Below are 22,909 nucleotides of genomic sequence, written 5' to 3' on the forward strand. Positions count from 1 at the left end.
TTTTCAAATCAGCAGCTCAATAAATTCCGACAAAAATAATAATTTAAATATTGATTTGATATACCTCAAACTGAAGAAGGTTGAAAATGTATGAATTAGGTCTACATTTGATAGGTTTTGTGAAAAAATATTTTCAGTTTTTGAAGCATATAAAATTGCCTATTTATCATCATATATTAATTTGTCTAATAATATTCTCTTCGATTATTCAAGCCACAGCATAAATGAAAAATAATTAGCAGCGTTTTCACTAGACACATTTCCTCCATTTATGTGAGCAAAAGCAATAAATAAATACTAATATATGATATTTTCTCTTCAAACTTGTAGCGTGTAAATGTACTTCCTAAAGGCAGGAAGATAAACAAAAGCACTACATACACAACATTTTTGCAATAATCTTTTTTGTTTAAAGAAATTAATGAAATTGTTGATGACCAAATCGATGCTTAAAATTAAATTCCGGAACATGGATGTCAATTATTATGTAAATGTGCTTCTATGCAAGTTATATTGTAACATAAAATACATGTAAATATCAATTGCGAGTAGATATGTTTTATTTATTTCATTGTCAATTGCCCTTACAGGAACTGTGATATAGACTATAGCAATTAAGCAATTATCTCACCTGGTCAAATTCCCGTTTCGCACACATTTTTTCGATACCTAATTTTCAAATGTGTGCAAAACGGGAACAAACCCTATAAGCTTTACCTGTTTTACTTGATAGCATGAACACATCACTTATTTATTCAATCCTTTTAATGTCATTACTCAGAAGAACAATTTATTCAAGTCCATATGTCCAGACCAAGGTCAAATTAGGTCACTTGCCTGTGTTTATGTGTGCTTTTCCATCATAGTAAAAAAGTTATAAAAAAATCTCCAGGATTCTTTGATCATTTAGCTTATTGGTGAGCCTTTGGGCTTATAAATGATTAAAGTTTCAGAGCACACCCACTTTCCCCAGGAAATACAAAACATATAATTATACAATACACAACCTGAGATACAGAGACTAGCGTAGTGTATAAGAGAAACAATTTGTTACAAAAAAAATGGAGTTTTACGCAATAAAATTCTACATACAATGTAGAAATATCAAAATTTGATATATCAACAGATGAGTATAAGTACATGTAAATATATAACAAAGGTACAATAATACTATCATACTGTGATGCGTGAAAGAACACTTACTCATATTTGTCCAGCATATTCAGACCAATGTCTTATACCAACCCTCTATAAACAAACCATAATGGTGCAATTTCAAAGAATGTCAAAAAACACAACAGTGACTCTGACAGGAAGCTCTATGACCTAGATTACTGAAGATACATCTAGGTTTCTCATTTTTGGTGTACTCAAATGTATTTTCAAGAATAAACAAGGAAAGGTTACTTATAGCTTAACCACAACAATAATTACTTATTTTAAAAAAAAAAAATCAATTATTTACTGGTACATTGGTACCTCAACAGTGTATGTTGTGGGCATGAGGAAGGGAGAAAGGGACCTCGATCTAAAATTTCTAAATCCAACTCTGGTCAATCATTTCTGTTGTGGTGAACCAGGTCCTTTAAAACAGGTCCAACATGGTACCACCTTCTCAACGTGTTCTCCATCAGATAGTCCACAGACTTATCAATGGGCTTGATGATGATGGGGATGGACAGAAGCCCCACCGCCGTCGTGACCCACTTCCTGGCTGGCCCGGGCCATGACACGCCCCTCTTGAGTAGTACCCCTGTGAAGGTACAGATTCTGTTGATGGTGAAGCCTGGGATAGCCACAGATGCCAGTCCCTGCCAGATTAGTGTGTCCGCTACTGCCCATCCCACCCGCGACCTCTTCTGATTGCTGTCTTCATATTGTTTCTGCAAGGCAAACATATAAGGAATAAGGAATCATTCTTTGAGTATTATGAGGTGATAATTTTGGTCGGGGCGTTATCAAATCCAATAAAGCCTGAAGGGCTTTATGATAGATTTGATCACGCCCCAACCGAAATTATCATCTCATAATATTCAAAGAATGATTCCTTATTACTTATATTCATATAATTTTAAGCCATCGTATGATTAAATATTTAAATATAAATAAGCAAACCCCGCTGGCGCCTCAATTTGGCTTCATTTGTATTATGGGTTATATAATACAAAATCGATACGTAGTGTTATCACAGGCAAAGACACTGGAAAATGTAAATATATGTAAATAAATACTTGGTGTTTGAATATTGGCCAGGAGATGAATGTTTGCAAAATGGAAGGTTGTCTTTGGCTCTGTAGTTAAATAGTTTTGTAATTTTGCATCAGGAAACTGTTTTTCTCTTATCAAACCCTGTAGTACTTATAAGTAAACAAAGACCTTTTCTTCCAAATAGGTTTAATATTTCAAATATCAGTGGTATAGGAAAGCTAGACAACATTAAGATGGAGACCATCTCAAAGGGCCCCGCTTAAATAATAGACAATAGGATGAAAAGCCTTTCAGAGAATTTTGCTTTGATGTTGACCTTGTCCGATATGACATTGACCTACAAACATTATTCAAGGTCACTGCACACCCTATGACCATAAACACTCTGTTAATGAAGTATGAGCCAGATTGGACCAGAGGAGAGAAGAGATGTCCCAGACAATGATTTTATATATAATTCTGCTATGACCTTAACATACACCTAGAAAAATGGTTCCCTGGCACTGCATATCCTATACCTAAAGGCACTCTGCAGGTGAAGGTGAATGAGCCAGATTAGACCAAGGGGAGAGAAGATAGGCTCCAAACATGCAATCTCAGATGGACAGACAGACTGATTACTATAGGGTGCCCGCAGAGTGGGGCCCTTATAAATTGGTTGGCAATAAAATAGACATACATAAAAAAGAAAAAAACTGACACATTTTCATGTACATGAGTGTAGACTATATATATGTACACTTTTAAAACTAGCTTTCTCTCTCTCTCTCTCTCTGTTTATATGTCCATTTGTCTGTCTGTCCGTCTCTTTCTATAGCACATCACCTGTGAAGCTTCCCATCCTTTGTGAACAGCGTCAGCAACCACGTATCCGCTGGCTACCACATAGCTCAGGTGAACCAATCTCACGGGCACCTGAGCTCTGAATGCCTCCCCAACCTCATTTGTGTAGCCTGAGAGAACAAGAGACAAAATGGTTTTATAATTGCATGTTCACCCCCCCCCCCCCCTCCCCTCCACACTTTGTCGAGAATCATGAACATAAAATAGCTCTGCAAGTAACAATATGCATGCTGCATCTACCGGTAACAAGATGAGCATATAAACTAAGTACATACCTAAATATCGTACAGGTGTATCTCTAAAAATGTCTACATCTCCCTTTTCAATGTCATTTTCCATTCTAGCATGCTGACCGGAAATTCCGTTTTTTTAACCGGATGTTGACATTTTATAAATAGCGTCCCAAACAACCAATCATCCACGCTTTGAAGAATGGAGACCAGTGATAAATATGCCTCATTCGAAGTAGAAATGAGTTCCCCAGTTAATTCCAAACCTCCAACACGACTTTTGAATTATGAAAGACATGAAACTACACAAGAAGAGATGGCGGCAAAACAGAAAAATGCAGAAGAGAGGCGAAAGGTGAGTTAAAAGTCATCGCCACATTTTTTGGTCCAAAAGACTTTGCAGTTTACTAAACACCCATACATTTTCTTCCATGGTAGCATTAAAAAAAACCCAGAAAATAATGAAATTATTAACGTTTTGACTTGATTAAACTGATATTTATCGCGAGTTTTTTGTCATGTCATTTACTTTTTTGTTTTATGTTTAAGATGTTTTGTACCTTTTCTTAGGTTTATGAAACAGAAAGGCTTCGAAGAATACAAGAAAGAAGCGAGGAGTGTTCAAGAATTAACACCAAAGTTAGCCATCTTCTTGCACTCGACGCCAAGAGACAAGGTTTGGAGGGAACAAGCCAAGTGAAACCAATCTCCACAAGAGAAGCCTTGCAATCCATCAAATCACTCAGTAAAGACTTTTCTAGGATAACAAAGGGATTCAGTGTGGACGATATGCAATCATAACATACCACAAGTTGTGTTCATACATTTGTATTCCTTTTCTCCCCGAGAAACAATTGTGATCAAAATTATCTTTCTAAATTATTTAAACACTTAGGTGAAGATTTATAAGGATAGAGTACATAGAAAAGGTGTTTTCATTCATCCAATTAATCATCTTTTTATAATATTGTAATATAGTACATGTATAAATCACTAACAACATTTCACTGTTTCATTTGTTTATTATTTTCTGTTTCGTTTATCAGTTGTTCAAATAAACATTTTTCAATGCAAAGTATTTTTCATTTTTGTGTTCAGCAAAGTCTTCAACCTTTAAAATAGTCAATTACAATTATCGTAGTATTTATTTACATCTTGTGTATTTCAATTTTGTGGTTTTGAGATGCATGTCTGTAAGTTAAAACAAAATACAACCCAAACAGCATTAACATCCTTAAATGACACAGTTTTCAGACGTTCAGTGGTGTAATAAATATACAATGTCAAATACTACTGACATCACTACAGATAATGAACAAAAAAGCATGCTACTTTCCATTGCTTTTAATCTTATACCTGTACACGTATAACAGTAGGAGATGTCTTTTCAAAATACATGTACAAGGACCATCACTACAGATAAAGAACAAACGCTATGCCACTGTACATTGTTTGTAATCTTTTAAGCACATAAACAGAAGGAAATGCCCTTTCAAAATAATGTTATACATGATCTCAAACAATTATTTTACAGGCTTTAAAAAAAAAAACCCAGAAAAAAACCTCATCTCAATATCAGCTATTGGTCATAATGTAACAAGATTATCAAATGTACATCTATAAACAATTGTTTTCAATGTTTTACAGTTCCATCTCGGGCATGGAACTGTAAATTTGCAGCTTTACAAAATATATACATCTTCAACCAATTCTGGAGGCAACATAGCTAGCACTGTTAAAAGGAAGTCATATTCACATTTGTAACTTCTTTATCTCCTCTATCAACCTTTGCGATTGCTCTTTAAAGTCTATGGTGCTTGCATTCATTGTGACAGTTTTCAATCTGCTTTCATCCTGTAAGTTAGAAACGATAGAGGTTATTCTAAAACACAGCCATGGATTTAAAAATTTTCCATGAGAAACCAATTGTAATTTTCCATATTATAAACTTGTAAATTGCTGTTCTTTTTTAAAAACATTCTTCTATGAATATATGCATTATTTTAAGGGAAGACCTATAAACATTTAGGTACATACACTTGCACATTTTTTCAGTTTAAAAAACAAATTCAAAATAAAGAAAACTTTCTTTCTTCACATTTTACTTACATTGTAAGTTTCCACTTTTGCTCTGAACTTAAAAATATAGGATTTAAAACAGGCTTCTGTGAACACTTGATCAAATGCTTGCTCATTCTGAAAAAAAGAGAGAAATATTATATTACATATGAAAGATTGATATTGAAGAAAATTTCAAACACGGGGCCAATAGGCCACATCGCTCACATGAGCAACAATAGGCATAATGAAATTAGCTTAATGGAGTCATAATACAAAATATCTGATGGACAAATTAGTATAATACATATAGATCCTGCATTAATAGACAGACCGACAGACAAAACATGATCAGAAAAGACCACTTGAGCTTTCAGCTCAGGTGAGCTGAAAATATAATTTAAAAAGAAGTAGAGAATATAGACACGAGGGTTAATCCTTACTGAGTCCTTGAGAGCACCGAGATCATCAGCTTTGATCCCCAGCATGGCCTCAGCAGACTCCTGGAAACAAGTCACCCACTGGTTGTCTGAGTAGTCTCCTAGGTTAGCCTACAACAAAATCAATTTAAAACATTTCATAAAAAATTGCATGAAATTGAAGGTACTAATATACTTTCAAGTGTGTGCAGTGCTGGAATTTCAACATAAAAATCAGGCTGCCTACTTACAAAAACTTATGATCTACAGTTGAAACTATTCATACCAACAATTTTTAAATGTTTAAAAAATAATTAATTTATCTCCCAAAAAACTTAGGACAAACAAATTACTTTGACCCACTTTGCTTTCTAGCAAATATGAATCAAAACAAGAGAAAAAATGTTTGACACCTCTTATGAAAACAATTCATCGTCCATCAATAAACTGATAATGTCTTACAGATAAAATCATCCTCCACTTGTAGTTGGGGAACTCCCTAGCACATTTCTCACATCTGTACATCCCATTGCCCTGGTCAACAACCTTCTTATTACAGGATTCTGTAGGACATGCCTAGGAAAACAGAGAAAGAATACAACTTTAAATGGACTATTTCAAAACAGATTACCAATTAAAAATGCTTCAATGCAAATTAAGAAAATGGAATTTTTTGAGGGGAAAAACTTAATATTGTTAAAATATGTACAAATTGGGTTTATGAAGTTTATTTTCCAAAGAATGTTTGAAAACCAGTTATGCTGAAGAAAAATTAATTTCTTGAAACTTACTCTAAATGTGGAAGACACATGCTATTATGTATTGCTAAATATGATTTTATGAATACCCGAATTCATTACAAATAATGTCGCAAAGCTATTCTGCAAGCAAATGTAACTCACTGCACAGACATACAACATGGACATACATGTATATAAGTACCATGACACTTAAAACCTTGTTTTATTGTGCAATGCAAAGAGTTCTTCGTGCAAATGATTATGCTTACCTGGTACATGCAATTTTCTTTGCGCAAGAAGAGAACTGTAGCTTTGGTAGTGAAATATTCTGGTTTATCTGCACCAATGTTTTCAGACTTGATCTCTGCAAAGCACTTCCAGTTTGTTGAACCTGTAGAAACAAACAAGCATTACAAACAATAAACATCTGATACAAGTTTTTAAAAGTACAAATATCCCTTTACTCATCATTTAATACATGCAACATCAAATATCTTGGTCTATTTAAATCTTAATCCATCAAATAAGTTTCTGCTTGATTTGTCTTTGCAATGTGTAAGATTCTTCAGATAAACTTTCCCTTGAGTAAAGATGCCCACAGATAACACAGAAACACAAAAAAAAGTTTATAGGGTGTATGTGCCTTAACTTAATAGGCAAGATCAAAGTCGAGCAAAAATGTTTATAGGATGTATATGCCTTAACTTAATGAGCAAGATCAAAGTCGAGCGAAAAACCCTCACCTCCCCCACCACCTCCCATTCCGTCATTCTTGTAGCCGTGGAAGTCCATATTGTGACCATCATGCTCGAACCAGCCCTTCAGCATGTGTCCCTCCCGCAGGTCGGGGTTGTGGATGATCTGACTGGAGGCCATGGCAGAAAGGGACCGTCCTAAAGAGACCAAAACAATAAACCTAATTTCCATTCAATTCTCATTAATACTAAATCTCATTGTACATGCCCTCCCCCACCAACCTCAACAAAGGTATGCGAAATTTGTACCACCACCTTAATTGCCTGTACATCTATATACATAATGAGAAATCCTAAAACAAGCTTACCTCCATAATCTGAGACCTTTGCGCCTTTCACAGCGATGACCGGGTGACCTGAACCATCAAACTGTTGAGCCTGCAAGATATCACACTGAAGGTAAACAAATCTTTAAATTGTAAAGAAATCTTTAAATTCCAAATAAAAATGGAATTTCCCCCTCTATTTATAAATGTCTATTAGACCCCTGTTAGCAGACATCCTAACACTGTACTCACATCGGCTCCCCACAGCGTAAGATTGACCGACATCCCTGACTGGTCCACTATCTGGAGGTCGCGCTTGGTGATCTCCTTCTGACTCTGTTTGCCGATAATGGTGGTCACATCCCCACAGTTCTTAACCACTCCAATCACATCTGAAGAAATTATTCAGTAAAGTATGTTCAAATGTTTTATTTTTATTATCAAGTCTTCGCAGAATTATGCACATAGCAATATCTAGCATATATATATACATTTCTGTAATTTTTGTTTGGAAGGAGAATCAGACTCCTTACTCACCAATAAGGGAGGTTGGAGCCTTGCTTTCAAGCTCATTGATTTTGACAAAGTTGAAATTCATGGTAGGTAGACTGCTATCATCATCACATGGTTCAATAATGGTGTCTGGGTTAAAGGTCATTTCATAGTCATTCTGAACTGTTGTATACTGCTTGTTTGCTGTCTTCAGAGTGGCTTTACTAAAGAAGTACACCTACAAATGCCAAATCATAATTGCAATAATTTTTTTGTGAAGTATCATTACAAAATTATCAAGTTATTGTGATCTTAATATTTACAAGTAAGCTTTAAAGCCAGAACTGCAAGAAATAATATCACTTGGCTATAAATACCCACAAACAAGACCTTCAAAGTACCAAGAAAAAATGCTTTTATACAATATGCTTCAGTACACTACTGTATCTGAATTTTACCAAAGAGTATGGTTAGAGTTTTTATACCTTGTTGACTTCCAGCAATTCATAAAATTTATCAACAGCATCATTGAATCCAGTGGCTCGAATCTCTGCAGAATCATCTGTTAGGGTGACACTGAAAAGTTTGCCCTCCCCTCTTGAGTTTGACCAGGTTCGAATTCCACTCTTCTGTGTGACACGAGCCCTAATTTTCCACCTGAAACATAAAAAGTTTCATAAAAAAAGTTATAAAGCCATCAGAATTTTAGTAATTTATAATTTTTGTTGTTGAACTTTTGAGTTTGATATTCACTTTTATGTTTACAGATTAATGTCAAGCAACACAGTGAATTTTGGTGATCTACATACATATAAATGTAACTTATGTAGTTGTATTGTAGTTACAGTACATATACATATTCCATTTCTTTGAATAATTTTTTTATTATACCTGTTTTGATAAGGAGTGAGGCTGTCAATTTTATGTACTCTGGATGTTCCGCCTGGAGTACCACCCGAATTATTTGTTTTTAAAGAGTAACCTCCCTTTGAATTTCCATTCATGTTTTCTGCAACAATAAATTAAAATCATTGTAATTCAATGTGATTAACAAAACTAAGCATGTGAACCACTTTCTCATAAATATAATAAATAGGTATCTACATGACCATAATATCCAATATAATAAGATCTTTTACATAAATGAAAATGAAGGCCCGTGCTATTTTTGAGACATGTCCACAATAAACTTTTTTCCATCAAATTTGTAAATACCTTTCTTGATATTGTTGTTAACCTGCTTGTCAGATACAGTGCCTTAAAATAAATAGTAAAATTTAGTTCATAGCATCAACTGGGGAGAAAGAATTGTACAGTGTGCAAAGAACTAATTAACTGAAGCTCATACCAATAAAGCTTTGACCACCTCCCTCCTGTTTTGGCATTTGTGGTGGACATTGTGCAGAATCTGAAATATATAATTGCTAGTTAAAAAAATAACATAACTTTTTTGTTAGTTGTTAATAAATCAATTACATGTATAATGAACTTAATGATAGTAGTAAAATCTTTTGGAAGTTGAATTAATCACTGAGCGCCCAATTACTTTAGCAGATTTAAAAGAAAAAGCACGAAGTGATAACAATAATTTACTAAAACAATTCAAGATAAGTTAAAAATCTTGATAATAATGTAAATGTTTGGAGATTCTATCATAAGTTTGACATGCTGAAATTTGATTGGTAAACTGCAGTTAATAATCCCTTCTATAACCCTCAGCATTAGCAACACATTTGACAACATTTTGGTAACACAACAAATTGTTACATGTGCGTAAATTATGCATGTACAGCTCGCAGTAGAATTCACGTAAAAAATTTAAAAGCAGTAAAAGCTCCCACACAGCCACTATTTTAATGAAATTCATGAACTGACTGTTTTCAGCAGTGGTGCCCTTTGATGCTGAAGCCTTGTACTGCTGAGGATTCCCTAGAATTCACGTAAAAACTTTAAGGGCAGTAAAGTTTTCTTTAAAATTAGGACATTCAGTATAATAAAATAAATGGTGCCTGTTTGGAATTGCAACAGTTGAAACTAACGTCCCTCGAAAACCACTGTCAGCCTCTGCTTCGCGTCAGATGACAATGACTTTCTTGGACTGTCAATTTCAACTGTTAGTCACCCTCCCAAACAGCCACTATTCATATAATATATATCATGAACTGACTGTGTTCGGCAGTGGTGCCCTGTGTTGCTGCAGCCTTGTACTGCTGAGGATTCCCTATCCTCTGTCCCACTTCTGACCCACGCTGTACCACATGCAAATCCAATAGGATCATCACACGCCTACAAAAGTCATCAATAAAAATAAGTAATACAATAAACTGTAGATTACATTCACACTGCAGTGGAACATATAAAAAGAGTGAAGTCAGCTGGAATTTCTTTCAACCCTCTATTATAAAATAAATATTCTCATAAAATATTGCAGTAGCTATTCCATATGTCTCATCATATCAATCTTTTATTCTTGTGGGGTTTTATTTTTAAGTACACTGATAGAAAACATGTACGTTCAGTGACTATTGTTACTTATTCAACTGTTAGCAGGCTGCAGGTGTTGTTTTTACCTGTCTCCCTGTATTGTGTTACACAGGTACTTGTCCACCTGTATCACTGCCAAGTTGTCCAACTCTCCATCCATTAAACTGTTCAGCTGTGTGGCCAACATAGCATCTGAAATTCATTTTCTTTATCAATGTTTTTCAATAAACATTATCGTAAATATTTCTGCAGCGACTTTATTCAGACGCACTTTACAAATAATGTCCAGCAAACATTTTTGTTCTGCAGTACATCATATAATTCAGATAACTGGATTTTGCGAATGTGCTACACTAAAAGGGTTAATTCATCGAATTTAACAAAAATTGTGATTTACTTGCCAAGGGGCAAAAGCATCATTGATTATTGCTTGCATGACTTTGTAACCCTGGGTACAAGGCAATGGCAATAGCATAAGCCTAGAAATACTGTAAAAACAGTGTAAAATAATTTTTTTAATCATTATTCCCATAAACTTACGTGAATAACTGACTTCTCCATCTGAGAGCAACAATCGGTATCTGTCTGCACTAGACCCCTGGGCCGTTATCTTCTTAGAGCTCTACAATTCATTTGTTAGAAATAAAATCTATGATAAACATGAATAAATATTCAAAAATATTGACTGACAATATATTCTTAAACAAAGTATTTGAAATGATAAGCATTAAAGAGAATAAAATCCAATGTCTCTTTGAAAAGAACACATTACATGTTATTCAAATGAATGAAAACAAATATAATCAATACAATATAACTTACAATAACTTGAAGTACTGGTTTATCAAAATTTTGTCCGTTGATAATAGCCTGAAATGTCAATGAGAAATGAGATTCATCACACTATACAGGAAATTACACTATTCCAACTTTTCCCCCAGAAAGTGGACACGTATGCCCTTCAAGTTCATTCAAATTGCAAGTCAACATATTAAAGACTATAAAAAAGCCAGTAAATGCTGTATTCTAAATCACTATACATAGAAATATTTAAAAAAAAAATTGCAGTTCATCTTTGTTTCATAAGAGTTATTAATTCGAGACACTACCTCAAGCGCTCCCGAACTAAGAGTAGGGTTAGACATTTTTCCTTTCTTTTTCGTTGGCGAAGTCTTATACCACAACCATCAGCAATTTCCCGCTAAATTTTACGCATGCTCCAAAGAAACCAAAACTTCCTGTTTACAATTTCAGAGTTCAATCTTGATCTTTTGTGCGTTTAGATAAGCGACAGAGACTTATTAGTCATAAAACACCTTACTAACGTTGAAACTTTTAAAACCTTGTATGGAATGTTAGAAAAACTATGCTAACTTAATTTTGGAGTGACTTACAATGATAATGAGTTTTTTCATGCTCAAGAGCAAGGTATTGATATTTAATTTATATTTTTAGTTTCTGTTCCGACAGTTTAAAAAGAAAAAATAATGACAGTCTGTAAAACAGGGATTGTTGTTCTCAACTTGTTGTATACAATGTTCTTTTTTATTTGATTATAGTAAGTTTGGCAGCCAAACTTTGGCTATTATAAGAGTATCTTGATTTCAATAACGATATTGTCTAAAGACTGAAAGTTATAGAGAAGACTTCTCTGAATGCAGTATGGGCGGTCCCTTCTTGGATTTTTTTTGTGGCTGAGTCAAATGGGTGTGTTCCAAATTTATGCATTCATTTGTGAATATGTTGTTTTATTTTGGTGTTGGGTAGTTAACGGTTCCGCCTTGAACTCTAGATAAATGTAAATTTAGTTTAGTTCAAAATTTTTGTTCCATCCTGTGTAAGTATGGTTGGGACTAGATAGAATGTTCTATCGTTAAAATGACAGATGTGCTACAGACCAGGTTTAACAATAGAATTCGTACCATGTACTTGCTTTGTAGCAAATTAAAAAATTATATTGCGCTGTATCTCGCCTAATTTTTCATGTGATTGGTCTCAAATACCTACTATGCAGATTATTTTTAGCAGACTTAGAATCGACACGAAGCAGCTCCGCTTCGTGGCTGCTACATTAAAAGTAAATGAGACGAATTCTTACTGTGACTCGAGCATAGCCTGGTCACGATAAGATTATTCTTTCTAGGTCGGGACAGTCCAAATACAAGTTCAGGATCATTATACATTTCTTCTTCACTTGTACTTTGATATGTTTTTGCAGTAAAGTTCATCAATACATGTATATAATAAAGTGACTTTAAGCTCAAAATCTTTAGCTAGTAAATGAAAAAAATCATACATCTTTCTGAAAAATTTTTAATGGTGCTTTTTATTGATAACTTAGTGTTTTGAATATTTTCGCCCATTTTTGACAGCTAGACAGTAAATAAGATATATCCAGAATGATTGTAGCTTACATTCTCTGTGAGAAGAGACTGAGGCATATATTTTGTACTCTACCCCCTCTTTAAAATGATATTAAATTGAACATATGTTTTGGGATTACTTTTCATAAAATTTCAAATGGAATGTCAAGGAAATTTTGATTCCCTTACAGTCATAAAGTACGGGAAAAAAATATATCAAATCAGTGCTACGTCATGATGGATTCAGCACCAATTTTACACTGTGAAATCAGTTACTAACTAGATTTGGCCTTAAATATATAAACAAACAATATTTAGACCCCCAAAAGTCTAAGATATGTTGGTGATTGGGGGACAATGTACTGTGCTATATTTTATCATAAATATTAAGTTGTTTGTAGTTTTTTTTAGTCTTTTTCAGAGAATATCTGTTCTACACAAATACAAATAATGAATCAGTCTCTCTGGGTTTTCAATTTAATTTAATTCTTTGATCATGAAAGTATGGTGTATACAAAACACAAATTTACAAGAGCAGCTAAAGGAATAGTCTTGGAAGAAATTGTTATCAAACTTTACCAGCTGTTTTTATGATTGATTGATAAGCTGTGTGATTAACAGACACACAAAGCTCAGAGAGTACTGGGTCATCAAGCAATAAATTAATCTTGCCCAAATTCAATAACAGTGATTTTAATTGTATGCTGAATTGTCTTAACAGAGATTTAACATGGAGGATTAAGGGATTCTGACCATATATAGTGTGCTGGCATCATGCCGTTTGTTAATATGAAGAAGGCCTCTAGCCAGGCTGGTGGGGGCAAGAGTTTTGCTGTCAGGGTAACAACAATGGATGCAGAACTAGAATTTTCATACATAGAGGTATGTTCTTTGAAAACTACTCAGCCTCTCTAATACATGTTTATTGACCAATCCAGAACTGTTAAATTTTCCTACAATTAACGGAAACTTTTACATACATCTGTATTTGCAATTTTGTTTTATACATGTATATCTCCTAATTATCATGTAAAAAAATTTTTATTCTAGCAAAAAGCAACTGGTAAAGACTTATTTGAATTAGTATGTCGAACTATTGGACTGCGGGAAACCTGGTACTTTGGTTTGCAGTTCATTGATTCCAAAGGATATATTTCATGGTTGAAGTTCGATAAAAAGGTATGTTACTCTTCCGAAAGAAATGCTAGGATCTGATGAAGCATCAAATATACAGATATCTTTTTAATAGAAAATCAATTTTATCATGTTAATAAAAATTCAACTGGTATATGATTATAGGTTTTAGATCAAGATGTCCCTAAAGAATCCCCAGTTCCTTTCCTGTTTCTTGCCAAGTTTTACCCAGAAGATGTGTCAGAAGAGTTGATACAAGAGATCACCCAGCGATTGTTCTTCCTCCAAGTGAAGCAGTCCATTCTAAACATGGACATCTACTGTCCTCCAGAAGCATCTGTTTTATTAGCCTCATATGCAGTCCAAGCGAAGGTAGGAAACAACATGTGTAATAGTAATGCCTATTTTCATTTTAACATTTTCAAAATTTAATGAAAAAAAGGCAAAACAGTGATATATATAGATGTATGACCTCTTCTATTTTACATCTTTTTTCCCTTCCTTTTTTCTGCATATATGTTTTTACCTCTGATGAGTTCTTCATTCTTTATACATGTATTTCTTTTGTACTCATATATTTGGTTTTAGCGAATAAACTGAACTTGAGATTAAAAGTAAAGAATGAATTACAGAATTTTAATTAAATAAGATTTAACAATTAAAGTAAAAAATTTCTTTCAGTATGGTGATTATGACCCGTCAAACTACAAACCAGGAATGCTGTCCAGCGACGACCTTTTACCTCAGAGGGTGATAGACCAGTACCAGATGACCCCAGAGATGTGGGAGGATCGGATCAAGGAGTGGTATGCTGACCACAAGGGCATGTCAGGGTAGGTTGATTCTTTTTCTTTCATATATGTATATGGAAGGAAGAGGGGCTGTTGGTTGTTAAATGCATTGAGGCTGAGCATCAGAATCATGCTTGCAAGTGCTCTAGAAAATTTGTGTTAGAGAGATAGGGAATTCTGGCAAGCACTCGCTTTGCTGAACAATCCTCAGGTATTTGGTAACACTGTAACAGTATGATATGAATTGGTACTGTATATTCAAAAGGCCCAGAAACAAATATTACGTGATAAAAACCTTAGAAGAGTTTAACAAAACAAAAAATTGGTCATTACAATAAAAAAAAGTTATAGTTCAACGAAGGAGATAGGATTGCTGGTACATGTAGGTGTATTTCACTGAATTTTTGAGAAGTTCCTTTTTGCTGAGGATTATTTGATTACTTTATAGGGATGAAGCAGAAATGGAGTACCTTAAAATAGCCCAAGATTTGGAGCAGTATGGTGTGAATTACTTTCAAATTAAGGTAAGTGTTTTGCTCTGAATACTAATTTTACCATAAAATTTCATAATATCTTTTGTTATTTCAAACATGATTAACTTTCAAGTTTCAAACAGCAAATAAAATGGAATGTATTATATGAAAGGATATGTACCTGACTGTAAACTTTCTCTAATTTCCTTAGTTTCAGGCAGGAGAAATTCTATTCCTCTTAATTGCAAATGGCAGAATGGAATAAATTTTCTGCTAGCTATTAACATGATTAATACCACTTGATATCCAATTTTTTCACAAAAGCTTTTGAATGTAATATTTAGAATAAAAAGAACACAGAACTGTGGCTGGGGGTAGATGCCCTGGGACTCAATGTCTATGACCAGAATAACCGGCTAGAACCCAAAATCACTTTTCCTTGGAGTGAAGTGAAAAACATCTCCTTCAAGGAAAAAAAGGTGAGTTAAAAGTGAAAATTAAAAAAACAAAGGCAATCTTTCCTAGCTCACGTGACATGTAAAACAGAAAACCTAAAAACCATGCATTTCTCAGTCAAATATGAAGAATTCAGTGAAAATTTTAATAAGTCATTTGGAAATCATGAATTTTGATTTTCACTGACCCAACCTCAAAATTTACTGGCCTCGGTCTTCGGACATCAAGACTGCATGAGGAATAAACAATGATACCAGTAGTTTAAGTATGTCTGAAATTTTGGGAAGTAACGTGTTATCTTTGTTATCACGTCACACTTTTATTATCCGTTATTTTCTTTCTACATGTAAATGTAATTTTGTGCATTATTTCTCTTTTTTAAGTGTTGATATTTTGCTTTTCAGTTTGTGATAAAACCAGTAGGGAAGAAAGTTCCAGATTTTATATTTTATGCACCAAAAGTGAAAATCAACAAACTTGTAAGTAATATTCATAATGCAATGAAACCACAATACTGAAAACTGTATACAGTGGGAATTAGTTTATATACAGAAATTCTTTAAAATTCTCAAGGTTTACTCAGATATTTCATAACGTGAGGTAATTGTAGGTCTGGGTTCTCTTATTACAGGGCTTCAGAATCGGTGCTAATAATGGGTTTCCTTAGATAGCTTATAGAAACTGTTTCAGCAAACCAACTCCTTAATGACAACAGGCACTTTATTTCCCAAATCACCAATGATAAATATTAGCCATTGTGGGGTGTTTGCAAACATTGCAAGTATATCTCCCATGCAAATAAAAATATGTTTACAATGCATTCAAACAACAACAGAAAGATTTTATTTTTTTTGTTATGTAAATATTATAATTGTTTTATCACTGTTTCTATTTTGTCAGATTTTAGAATTATGTGTTGGAAATCATGAGTTGTTCATGCGCAGAAGAAAACCAGATTCTATGGAAATCCAACAGATGAAAGCTAATGCTAGAGATGAGAGACAGAGAAAGAGAGTAAGCAATATTATTTCAATAATGTAAGAATCTATGTCATTATAGTTTCATGGAATATCAGAATTGTGAATTTCCTGAATACCCTTTCCCCTAAAATCCAACAGATATTGAAAGTTCATCTTACTCATAAAACCTGTTGATTTCAGAATGTTTAAAAATAGGCTCAGGAACATGAATTTATATTCTTGGTTCCATGGAAAATCCCATATTTATTTTAATTAACTTTGATAATCACAGTATAAATACCGGGTACTTCAGTCAGGTTCAACTGAGCTTGTATTGGTACATGTTGTACCTATACATCTACATTGTACATGTATATATAGAACAACAGAATTACAGTAACTTGAGTAACAATACATTTATCTAGCACAATTTTTAAAAATGTATGGCTATTTTCCAGTGTGATAGAGCAAAATTAGCCAAAGAAAAACAGCTGAAAGAAGAGGCATTACGAGAGAAGGCAGAGTTAGAGAGAAAATTGTCACAGATGCAGGAAGAAGTTAGAACTGCCCAGGAAATGTTGGTGAGTGACAAGGAAATGAAATGTTAATCACTAAACAGTAGATAGAGTACTGAACATATAATAGTTTTTTAAAAAGAATATGCAATACACGAATAAATACACTAGTTTGTTTTATATCAAAAGTATTTTTTGAAACGAGAGGTTGTTTTGACCAGATTTTATAGTAAGTTTTGCTAAAAGGATACATATATTCTCTCACCATTCTTCTTATATAGAAACGCTCTGAAGAAACCACAGAACTGCTGGCTGAGAAGGCTAGGTTTGCTGAGGAAGAGGCTCAGCTTCTGACTCAAAAAGCATCCGATGCAGAGCGTGAAATTCAAAGCATCAAAATCACAGCCATCAAGGTAGATAGCTCTGGATTTCCTTTGAAAATATATGTTGAAAATATGGTTGACTTCTTTAACAGAAGAGGGATTTTGTAAAAGCATGGTCATCATTTATTTTAGACTGAAGAAGAGAGAATATTGATGGAGTTTAGAGCTAGAGAATATGAGATGATCGCCACCAAGTTATTGGAGGACTCAGAAAGGAGGTCAGTTCTTCTTGTGAATCATTATGTAGATTTGTCATTTGTATAATAAACACACTCAGTTTTAAGAATTTTTTAAAAGTTTGTCTTATAAAATGAATTCTTTGGAGAAGAAGAATAACTGATTTAACTATGTTGTTAAATATTTTTCACTTTTAATTGGCAAAAAGAGTGAAAAATAAACATACCGGTACTCACTATAAAAAAAAATCCTACCAACGATGTGAATGAGCATGATTGTACCGGTAATTGCTGTATTGTAAAAGAGAGACAAAAATCTACAAATTATGAATATATAATACCATGCATAGCCTTTATTTCACATCATTAACAAGAGTGCAGCATGAGAAAAAAGCTTCTTTTTTTTATTTGTTAACAGAGCTAAGGAAGCGGATCAGTTGAAAGATGAACTAACTCAAGCGAGGATGTCCGAAAAATTGGCGAAAGAACGGCTGTTAGAAGTGGCACGTGTTTCCCCTACTTATCCTGTTTGTATCGACACTCCTTATTTCATGGTTATTTATATAAAAAGTCTAAGGTTTTATTTTAAGAAAAATCCAACTTCCATTTGTATACAATAAAATCATTTTACTTTATTGCTTCTTTCAGACTAAATAATTCATGTACAGAGGTGCCGTTTGTAGAGTTAACTGTACCCCTCAAAATCATGTTATGAAGCAGTGTTGTATTTGTTTCTATGATATTTTATTTATTCCTTGTTTTATAGACCATGTTCCCTCTTGCGTCCTTGACCTCCGACCTCTCAGACTTTCACATCGGTAATTCACACCAGATTTCCGTTGATGGGGAGTTTTCTTGTGAACTATTAGGGGATGGAGACATGGATCAGTTGTCTCAAGAAATAGAGAGAGAAAGGTGGGTCCTAATCAATTGCCATTTTCTGGTTGTAAGAGGTGCTATTTCATCCTTCTTCAAGGAAAAAGGTCTAATGATATTTTTTCACTAATATCTGTTAGTAGATGGTCCAACAGAAAAAAAAATATGTTGTCTCTTTCAGAGTTGAGTACATGGAGAAGTCGAAGCATCTACAGGAACAGCTGAAGGAGCTGAAGTCAGAGATAGAGGTGCTGAAAGTGGAGGAGAAGGAGACAGATCTGGACCGGCTACATGAGAGCAGCATACAGAGGGGGGACAGCAAGTACTCCACCCTCAGACAGGTATAGTACACTAACACTCAGCATACAGAGGGGGGACAGCAAGTACTCCACCCTCAGACAGGTATAGTACACTAACACTCAGCATACAGAGGGGGGACAGCAAGTACTCCACCCTCAGACAGGTATAGTACACTAACACTCAGTATACAGAGGGGGGGCAGCAAGTACTCCACCCTCAGACAGGTATAATACAGTAATACTCGGCATACAGAGGGGGGACAGCAAGTACTCCACCCTCAGACAGGTATAGTACACTAACACTCAGTATACAGAGGGGGGACAGTAAGTACTCCACCCCAAGACAGGAAAAGTACAGTTATACTCAGTATACAGAGGGGGGAGGGGGCAGAAAGTACTGTAAACGTTTTACATTTGGCTATATATTCTATTTAGCGTTTTTGACAGAATGCGGCTTCCGCTAAATCAAGTACATCGCTAAATGACATGCATACATGTATAAGAATAGTCATGTTCAAGAATACGCTAATTCAAATCCAAGCCAACTTGTTCATAGACTATTTCTGCCAATATTGAACACACCAAATATAATGCGTTTACAGTACTCAACCCTCAGACAGGTATAGTACAGTAATACTCAGTATACTGGGGGGGGGGGGGGCAGCAAGTACTCCACCCTCAGATAGGTAAACTTGTTGCATTACTAATTTCATTGGAGGGTTCTGATACATGTTGCTAACAAAGTTGTTAGCAACATGTATCAGAACCCTCCAATGAAATTCTAATGATTGTTTACAAATTTGAGTAATAACATTACATTCTATTGTATACTGATATGGTGCCATAAAATGAAAAAATATGGGTTAACATGATCTTTTGTTAATGTTTTTGTCAATATATTGTACAGTTTTTAATGAGCAGTGTTTTCACACTATTTTCAAAATCCATATTAACCAGTACATGTATAAGGTTCATGTACAATATTTGGGTGCAAAACTTATGAATGTATGTACAAAGTATCTAAATATTAAATTTTGTGCCATGTTCTAATGATTTTTGAAAAAAAATCTTTTTTAGGCTAAATCAAGTTCTGCTCAAGCCAGAGTAGCCTTCTTTGAGGAACTGTGAAGAAAATGTGATAAATAAAACTTGTGATTCAGTAACCTGAGGCTTAATCACTAACCAGTATTACAGCCTAGAGAGCGGCTTAAGATGTAATGGTGCTGCATTCTATGACCAATATTTATTATTCCCGAACAGTGCTGGTTGTTTGATGGAATCAAAACTGTTGCTTAGAAATCACTCCCACGTCTTTACAAACCAGCATTTCAGTTTGAAATGGAATTAGGCTTTTCCGCCTGCAGTTTTATTTGACACAAGTTGGTATTTTATATGTTGTGTTCATTTAATTATATTCATATGCCATACAAAATCTTGTTTTAACCACACACAAGTTGAATGTAATAAGGAAACCAATTTCACACTTACCATACTATGGCTACATGTGACTCTATAGAGGTAACTCATTGTTTCTGTGCTCTGAATCAGCAGTGTGTGCTCTACTGCTTGAGCACATTGTGTGCTCTATTGCTTGAGCACAAATCATTGGCTCTTGTTACTTTAGCACAAATTTTTGATGTGATATATAGATACTTGAATACAAAGGTTAGGTAACATACATGTATGTATAGTTACTTGAATACAAAATTTAAGTAACCTATTTGCTCTGTATCTGAGCATGTATTAATCTGGCATTGTCTTTCATATCCAATATTGACCCACCATTTCAAGTCTTGTTCTTTTTGTCTTTTGATATTTTTTCCCACTAAAGTATTGTAACTGCACTCTTGCCATACCGGTACCTTAAATGAGGAACTACTAAGTGGCACAAATAAATAAGGTTGGTGCTTATGTGTACATATCTTTTTGAATTCTGTAGTGCTAAGCATAATGAGAGTTGAATATATCCCTTGGTGGGACACTAGACAACACTAGTATCTGTTTACAGCTGAGCTAAATTGTTAAAGGAATGAAATGACTGAGCGCCTTTTGTATTATGATTAAGGAGGCTAAATGGTCAACAAATTACCCATTAGATTTTAAATAAGAAATTTTTGGTCATAAACTCTCATTTAATAAAGTAAAACTCCAAATATTTTAGCTCTGAAATTTGAATATTTTTATACAGAACTCTTCTTCTGAAGGAGATTAATTTAGTCCAAAAATGGCCATGTCCATCCAGCCCTCTTGAAATTGAACAACTGATAAGAGAATAAAATCTGCAAGGTATCTGCTATGTATAGATTATTGGTTGATGGCCCTCCTAAATTGCATTTATAAATGAAAAATTAATAAGTAGAACTGCGTTTATATACAGTAAAATATGAATATGATGTCACAACATTTTTGGGGGGATTAGATGGATGAGCATTGAAAGATGCATATACATTGTGAAATATTTTGAGATAGGGGTGCTATATACTTTGAAATTGATGTTGAGTAGCTTGGTTGTTCATTGAATTTGGGGTAAATATTTAATGTGTTATGCCAAATTATATAAACTCACTTAACTGATTTATACATGTCTTCATTTATCTGGAAGGTTGTTTATGTAAGGGTAGTGTTTTGTTGTTCAATGTTGGCATTTTTTTATTGGTTTGGTACCCATTTTCTTTTAGACAATAGATCGAGTCATTGTGATTTTTTTTTTTAAATCAACCTTTATAGCATCTCTTTTTATTTCTAACCTTGAGTTTGTTTTCTATGACCAACTTTGTTGACAATTATTTTCAGTGGCCCCAGTTTTAATATGGCTGTAATGTTTCATGCATAATAAGTTTCTAAGCTTGTTTTTATTTTGGTATAATATTTTATCTTTAGATTGTTAAATTTAAAAATAATGTAAAGGGAGTTTAAGTAAAATATCTAAGTAGTATTGAACTATATTCAGATGCATTAAGGAAATCATTATTACAATTTACCGTAACATAATCTAGATTTCACATCAAAGATACAAATAGACATAATGGATTTTTTTTCATCAACACCATGCATTAAATGTTAAAAAGAGAAAAAAAATTATCAATGATAATAGAAATGCATCTTCTTTTTTAAATTGAAGGTTTACTATTCATTATGGCTGATATTTAATGCATCATATTAATTGCTTTGCAATTAGTTCAAGTACTTAATGAGGATTTTGGACTTTTTAGAGTTGTTGACCAACCTTGTAAAGTGCCTTAATCATTGTGTGTTTATGCACGAGAATGAGGATGGAGTGTTTATCAAATGGTCTGTGTGATATCTTGATAAGTATTGTTAATATTTAATTCACACTCATCTATTTACCATGACAACTGCCTGATCAGCAGGTTTGAGGTATATCTGAAAATTGAATTACCGTAATCATATACTGTTCACTTCTTTTTTCTCTTTTTTTTTGGTTTAAAACAAAATGTAACTATATGCACTTTTGTAAGAGAGATGTCAAGTAACTCTGCAACAAAATGCTACTGAAGCATGACTGTTTAATTTGTGAATACAAATATATAAATCTTGACCTATTCTTGGTCTGTTAGAGTATGATTTTCTTTTTTCTCATTTTGGAGTGAATTTATTTTACATTATTAATTTTAGAGAGAGAGAGAGAGAGAGAGAGAGAGAGAGAGAGAGAGAGAGAGAGAGAGAGTGAGAGAGAGCATAATGAATGAGTTTTAGTTGTACTGTTTCAAGAGAACAAAATTATGTGCAATAACTTTATCAAATAAAACATCTTCAATTATCAGTTTTTGATTTATAATTTTTCCACCCAATCTTTGAAAATCTGTGAATCAGTCTAATAATTTCTCATTACAAATATTTAAGGTGAGAAGTATAATGTTAATGTTAATTAAGTTAATGAATTGTGTCCAATGGCTATGGGCTTATAATAAATGTAACTTAAACTTTCTATTCCTATCATTTTTTAAGTTAAAAGGAAAAAAAAACTA

General features: G+C 33.8%; 4 protein-coding genes across 6 annotated transcripts; 2 read left to right on the forward strand and 2 right to left on the reverse strand.

The window, feature by feature from the left end:
• Positions 1-1,445: 1,445 nt before the first annotated feature.
• Positions 1,446-3,465, reverse strand: LOC105335598 (mitochondrial fission process protein 1). Its single transcript, XM_011439555.4, has 3 exons — positions 3,327-3,465; positions 3,034-3,161; positions 1,446-1,883 (listed from the first exon to the last, which is right to left on the reverse strand). The coding sequence occupies exons 1-3, from the start codon at positions 3,388-3,390 to the stop codon at positions 1,554-1,556; spliced, it is 522 nt and encodes a 173-aa protein (XP_011437857.3). The 5' UTR covers positions 3,391-3,465; the 3' UTR covers positions 1,446-1,553.
• An 18-nt stretch (positions 3,466-3,483) lies between these two features.
• LOC105335599 (uncharacterized) lies at positions 3,484-4,185 on the forward strand. Its single transcript, XM_011439556.4, has 2 exons — positions 3,484-3,636; positions 3,852-4,185. The coding sequence occupies exons 1-2, from the start codon at positions 3,484-3,486 to the stop codon at positions 4,080-4,082; spliced, it is 384 nt and encodes a 127-aa protein (XP_011437858.3). The 3' UTR covers positions 4,083-4,185.
• Positions 4,186-4,283: 98 nt separating this feature from the next.
• On the reverse strand, positions 4,284-11,758 carry LOC105335600 (replication protein A 70 kDa DNA-binding subunit). 2 transcript variants are annotated; one of them, XM_011439559.4, is made up of 19 exons: positions 11,605-11,758; positions 11,318-11,365; positions 11,036-11,117; positions 10,582-10,687; positions 10,179-10,297; positions 9,887-9,940; positions 9,360-9,419; positions 9,227-9,268; positions 8,903-9,020; positions 8,497-8,668; positions 8,057-8,249; positions 7,772-7,911; positions 7,562-7,631; positions 7,242-7,391; positions 6,768-6,889; positions 6,221-6,334; positions 5,783-5,890; positions 5,391-5,477; positions 4,284-5,135 (listed from the first exon to the last, which is right to left on the reverse strand). In XM_011439559.4, the coding sequence occupies exons 1-19, from the start codon at positions 11,638-11,640 to the stop codon at positions 5,034-5,036; spliced, it is 1,923 nt and encodes a 640-aa protein (XP_011437861.3). In that variant the 5' UTR covers positions 11,641-11,758; the 3' UTR covers positions 4,284-5,033. The 2 variants fall into 2 exon arrangements, with proteins under 2 accessions (XP_011437861.3, XP_011437862.3); XM_011439560.4 differs by lacking the exon at positions 9,887-9,940.
• An 11-nt stretch (positions 11,759-11,769) lies between these two features.
• On the forward strand, positions 11,770-22,701 carry LOC105335601 (merlin). Of its 2 annotated transcripts, none has more exons than XM_034481128.2 (16): positions 11,770-11,923; positions 13,580-13,740; positions 13,909-14,037; positions 14,158-14,364; positions 14,674-14,825; positions 15,232-15,307; positions 15,601-15,735; positions 16,117-16,191; positions 16,613-16,726; positions 17,130-17,252; positions 17,468-17,599; positions 17,702-17,787; positions 18,164-18,272; positions 18,512-18,660; positions 18,803-18,962; positions 19,998-22,701. In XM_034481128.2, exons 2-16 carry the CDS (start codon positions 13,633-13,635, stop codon positions 20,046-20,048), a joined length of 1,806 nt encoding a protein of 601 aa, XP_034337019.1. In that variant the 5' UTR covers positions 11,770-11,923; positions 13,580-13,632; the 3' UTR covers positions 20,049-22,701. The 2 variants fall into 2 exon arrangements, with proteins under 2 accessions (XP_034337019.1, XP_034337020.1); XM_034481129.2 differs by having other exon boundaries at positions 18,164-18,248.
• The last annotated feature ends 208 nt before the right edge of the window (positions 22,702-22,909 follow it).

This window comes from Magallana gigas, chromosome 3 (assembly GCF_963853765.1).
Source record: "Magallana gigas chromosome 3, xbMagGiga1.1, whole genome shotgun sequence".
NCBI lineage: Eukaryota > Metazoa > Mollusca > Bivalvia > Ostreida > Ostreidae > Magallana > Magallana gigas.

Coding starts and splice junctions, on each gene's coding strand:
- LOC105335601 (XM_034481128.2), top strand. CDS start 13,633: ATGCCGTTTGTTAATATGAAGAAGGCCTCTAGCCAGGCTGGTGGGGGC. Junction 13,741..13,908: donor TAGAATTTTCATACATAGAG/GTATGTTCTTTG, acceptor TTTTTATTCTAG/CAAAAAGCAACTGGTAAAGA. Junction 14,365..14,673: donor CATATGCAGTCCAAGCGAAG/GTAGGAAACAAC, acceptor AATTTCTTTCAG/TATGGTGATTATGACCCGTC.
- LOC105335598 (XM_011439555.4), bottom strand. CDS start 3,390: ATGGAAAATGACATTGAAAAGGGAGATGTAGACATTTTTAGAGATACA. Junction 3,162..3,326: donor TACACCTGTACGATATTTAG/GTATGTACTTAG, acceptor TTGTTCTCTCAG/GCTACACAAATGAGGTTGGG. Junction 1,884..3,033: donor AAGGATGGGAAGCTTCACAG/GTGATGTGCTAT, acceptor TTTGCCTTGCAG/AAACAATATGAAGACAGCAA.
- LOC105335599 (XM_011439556.4), top strand. CDS start 3,484: ATGGAGACCAGTGATAAATATGCCTCATTCGAAGTAGAAATGAGTTCC. Junction 3,637..3,851: donor ATGCAGAAGAGAGGCGAAAG/GTGAGTTAAAAG, acceptor ACCTTTTCTTAG/GTTTATGAAACAGAAAGGCT.
- LOC105335600 (XM_011439559.4), bottom strand. CDS start 11,640: ATGTCTAACCCTACTCTTAGTTCGGGAGCGCTTGAG. Junction 9,021..9,226: donor TAACAACAATATCAAGAAAG/GTATTTACAAAT, acceptor TTATTGTTGCAG/AAAACATGAATGGAAATTCA. Junction 6,335..6,767: donor AAGAAAATTGCATGTACCAG/GTAAGCATAATC, acceptor CTGTTTTCCTAG/GCATGTCCTACAGAATCCTG.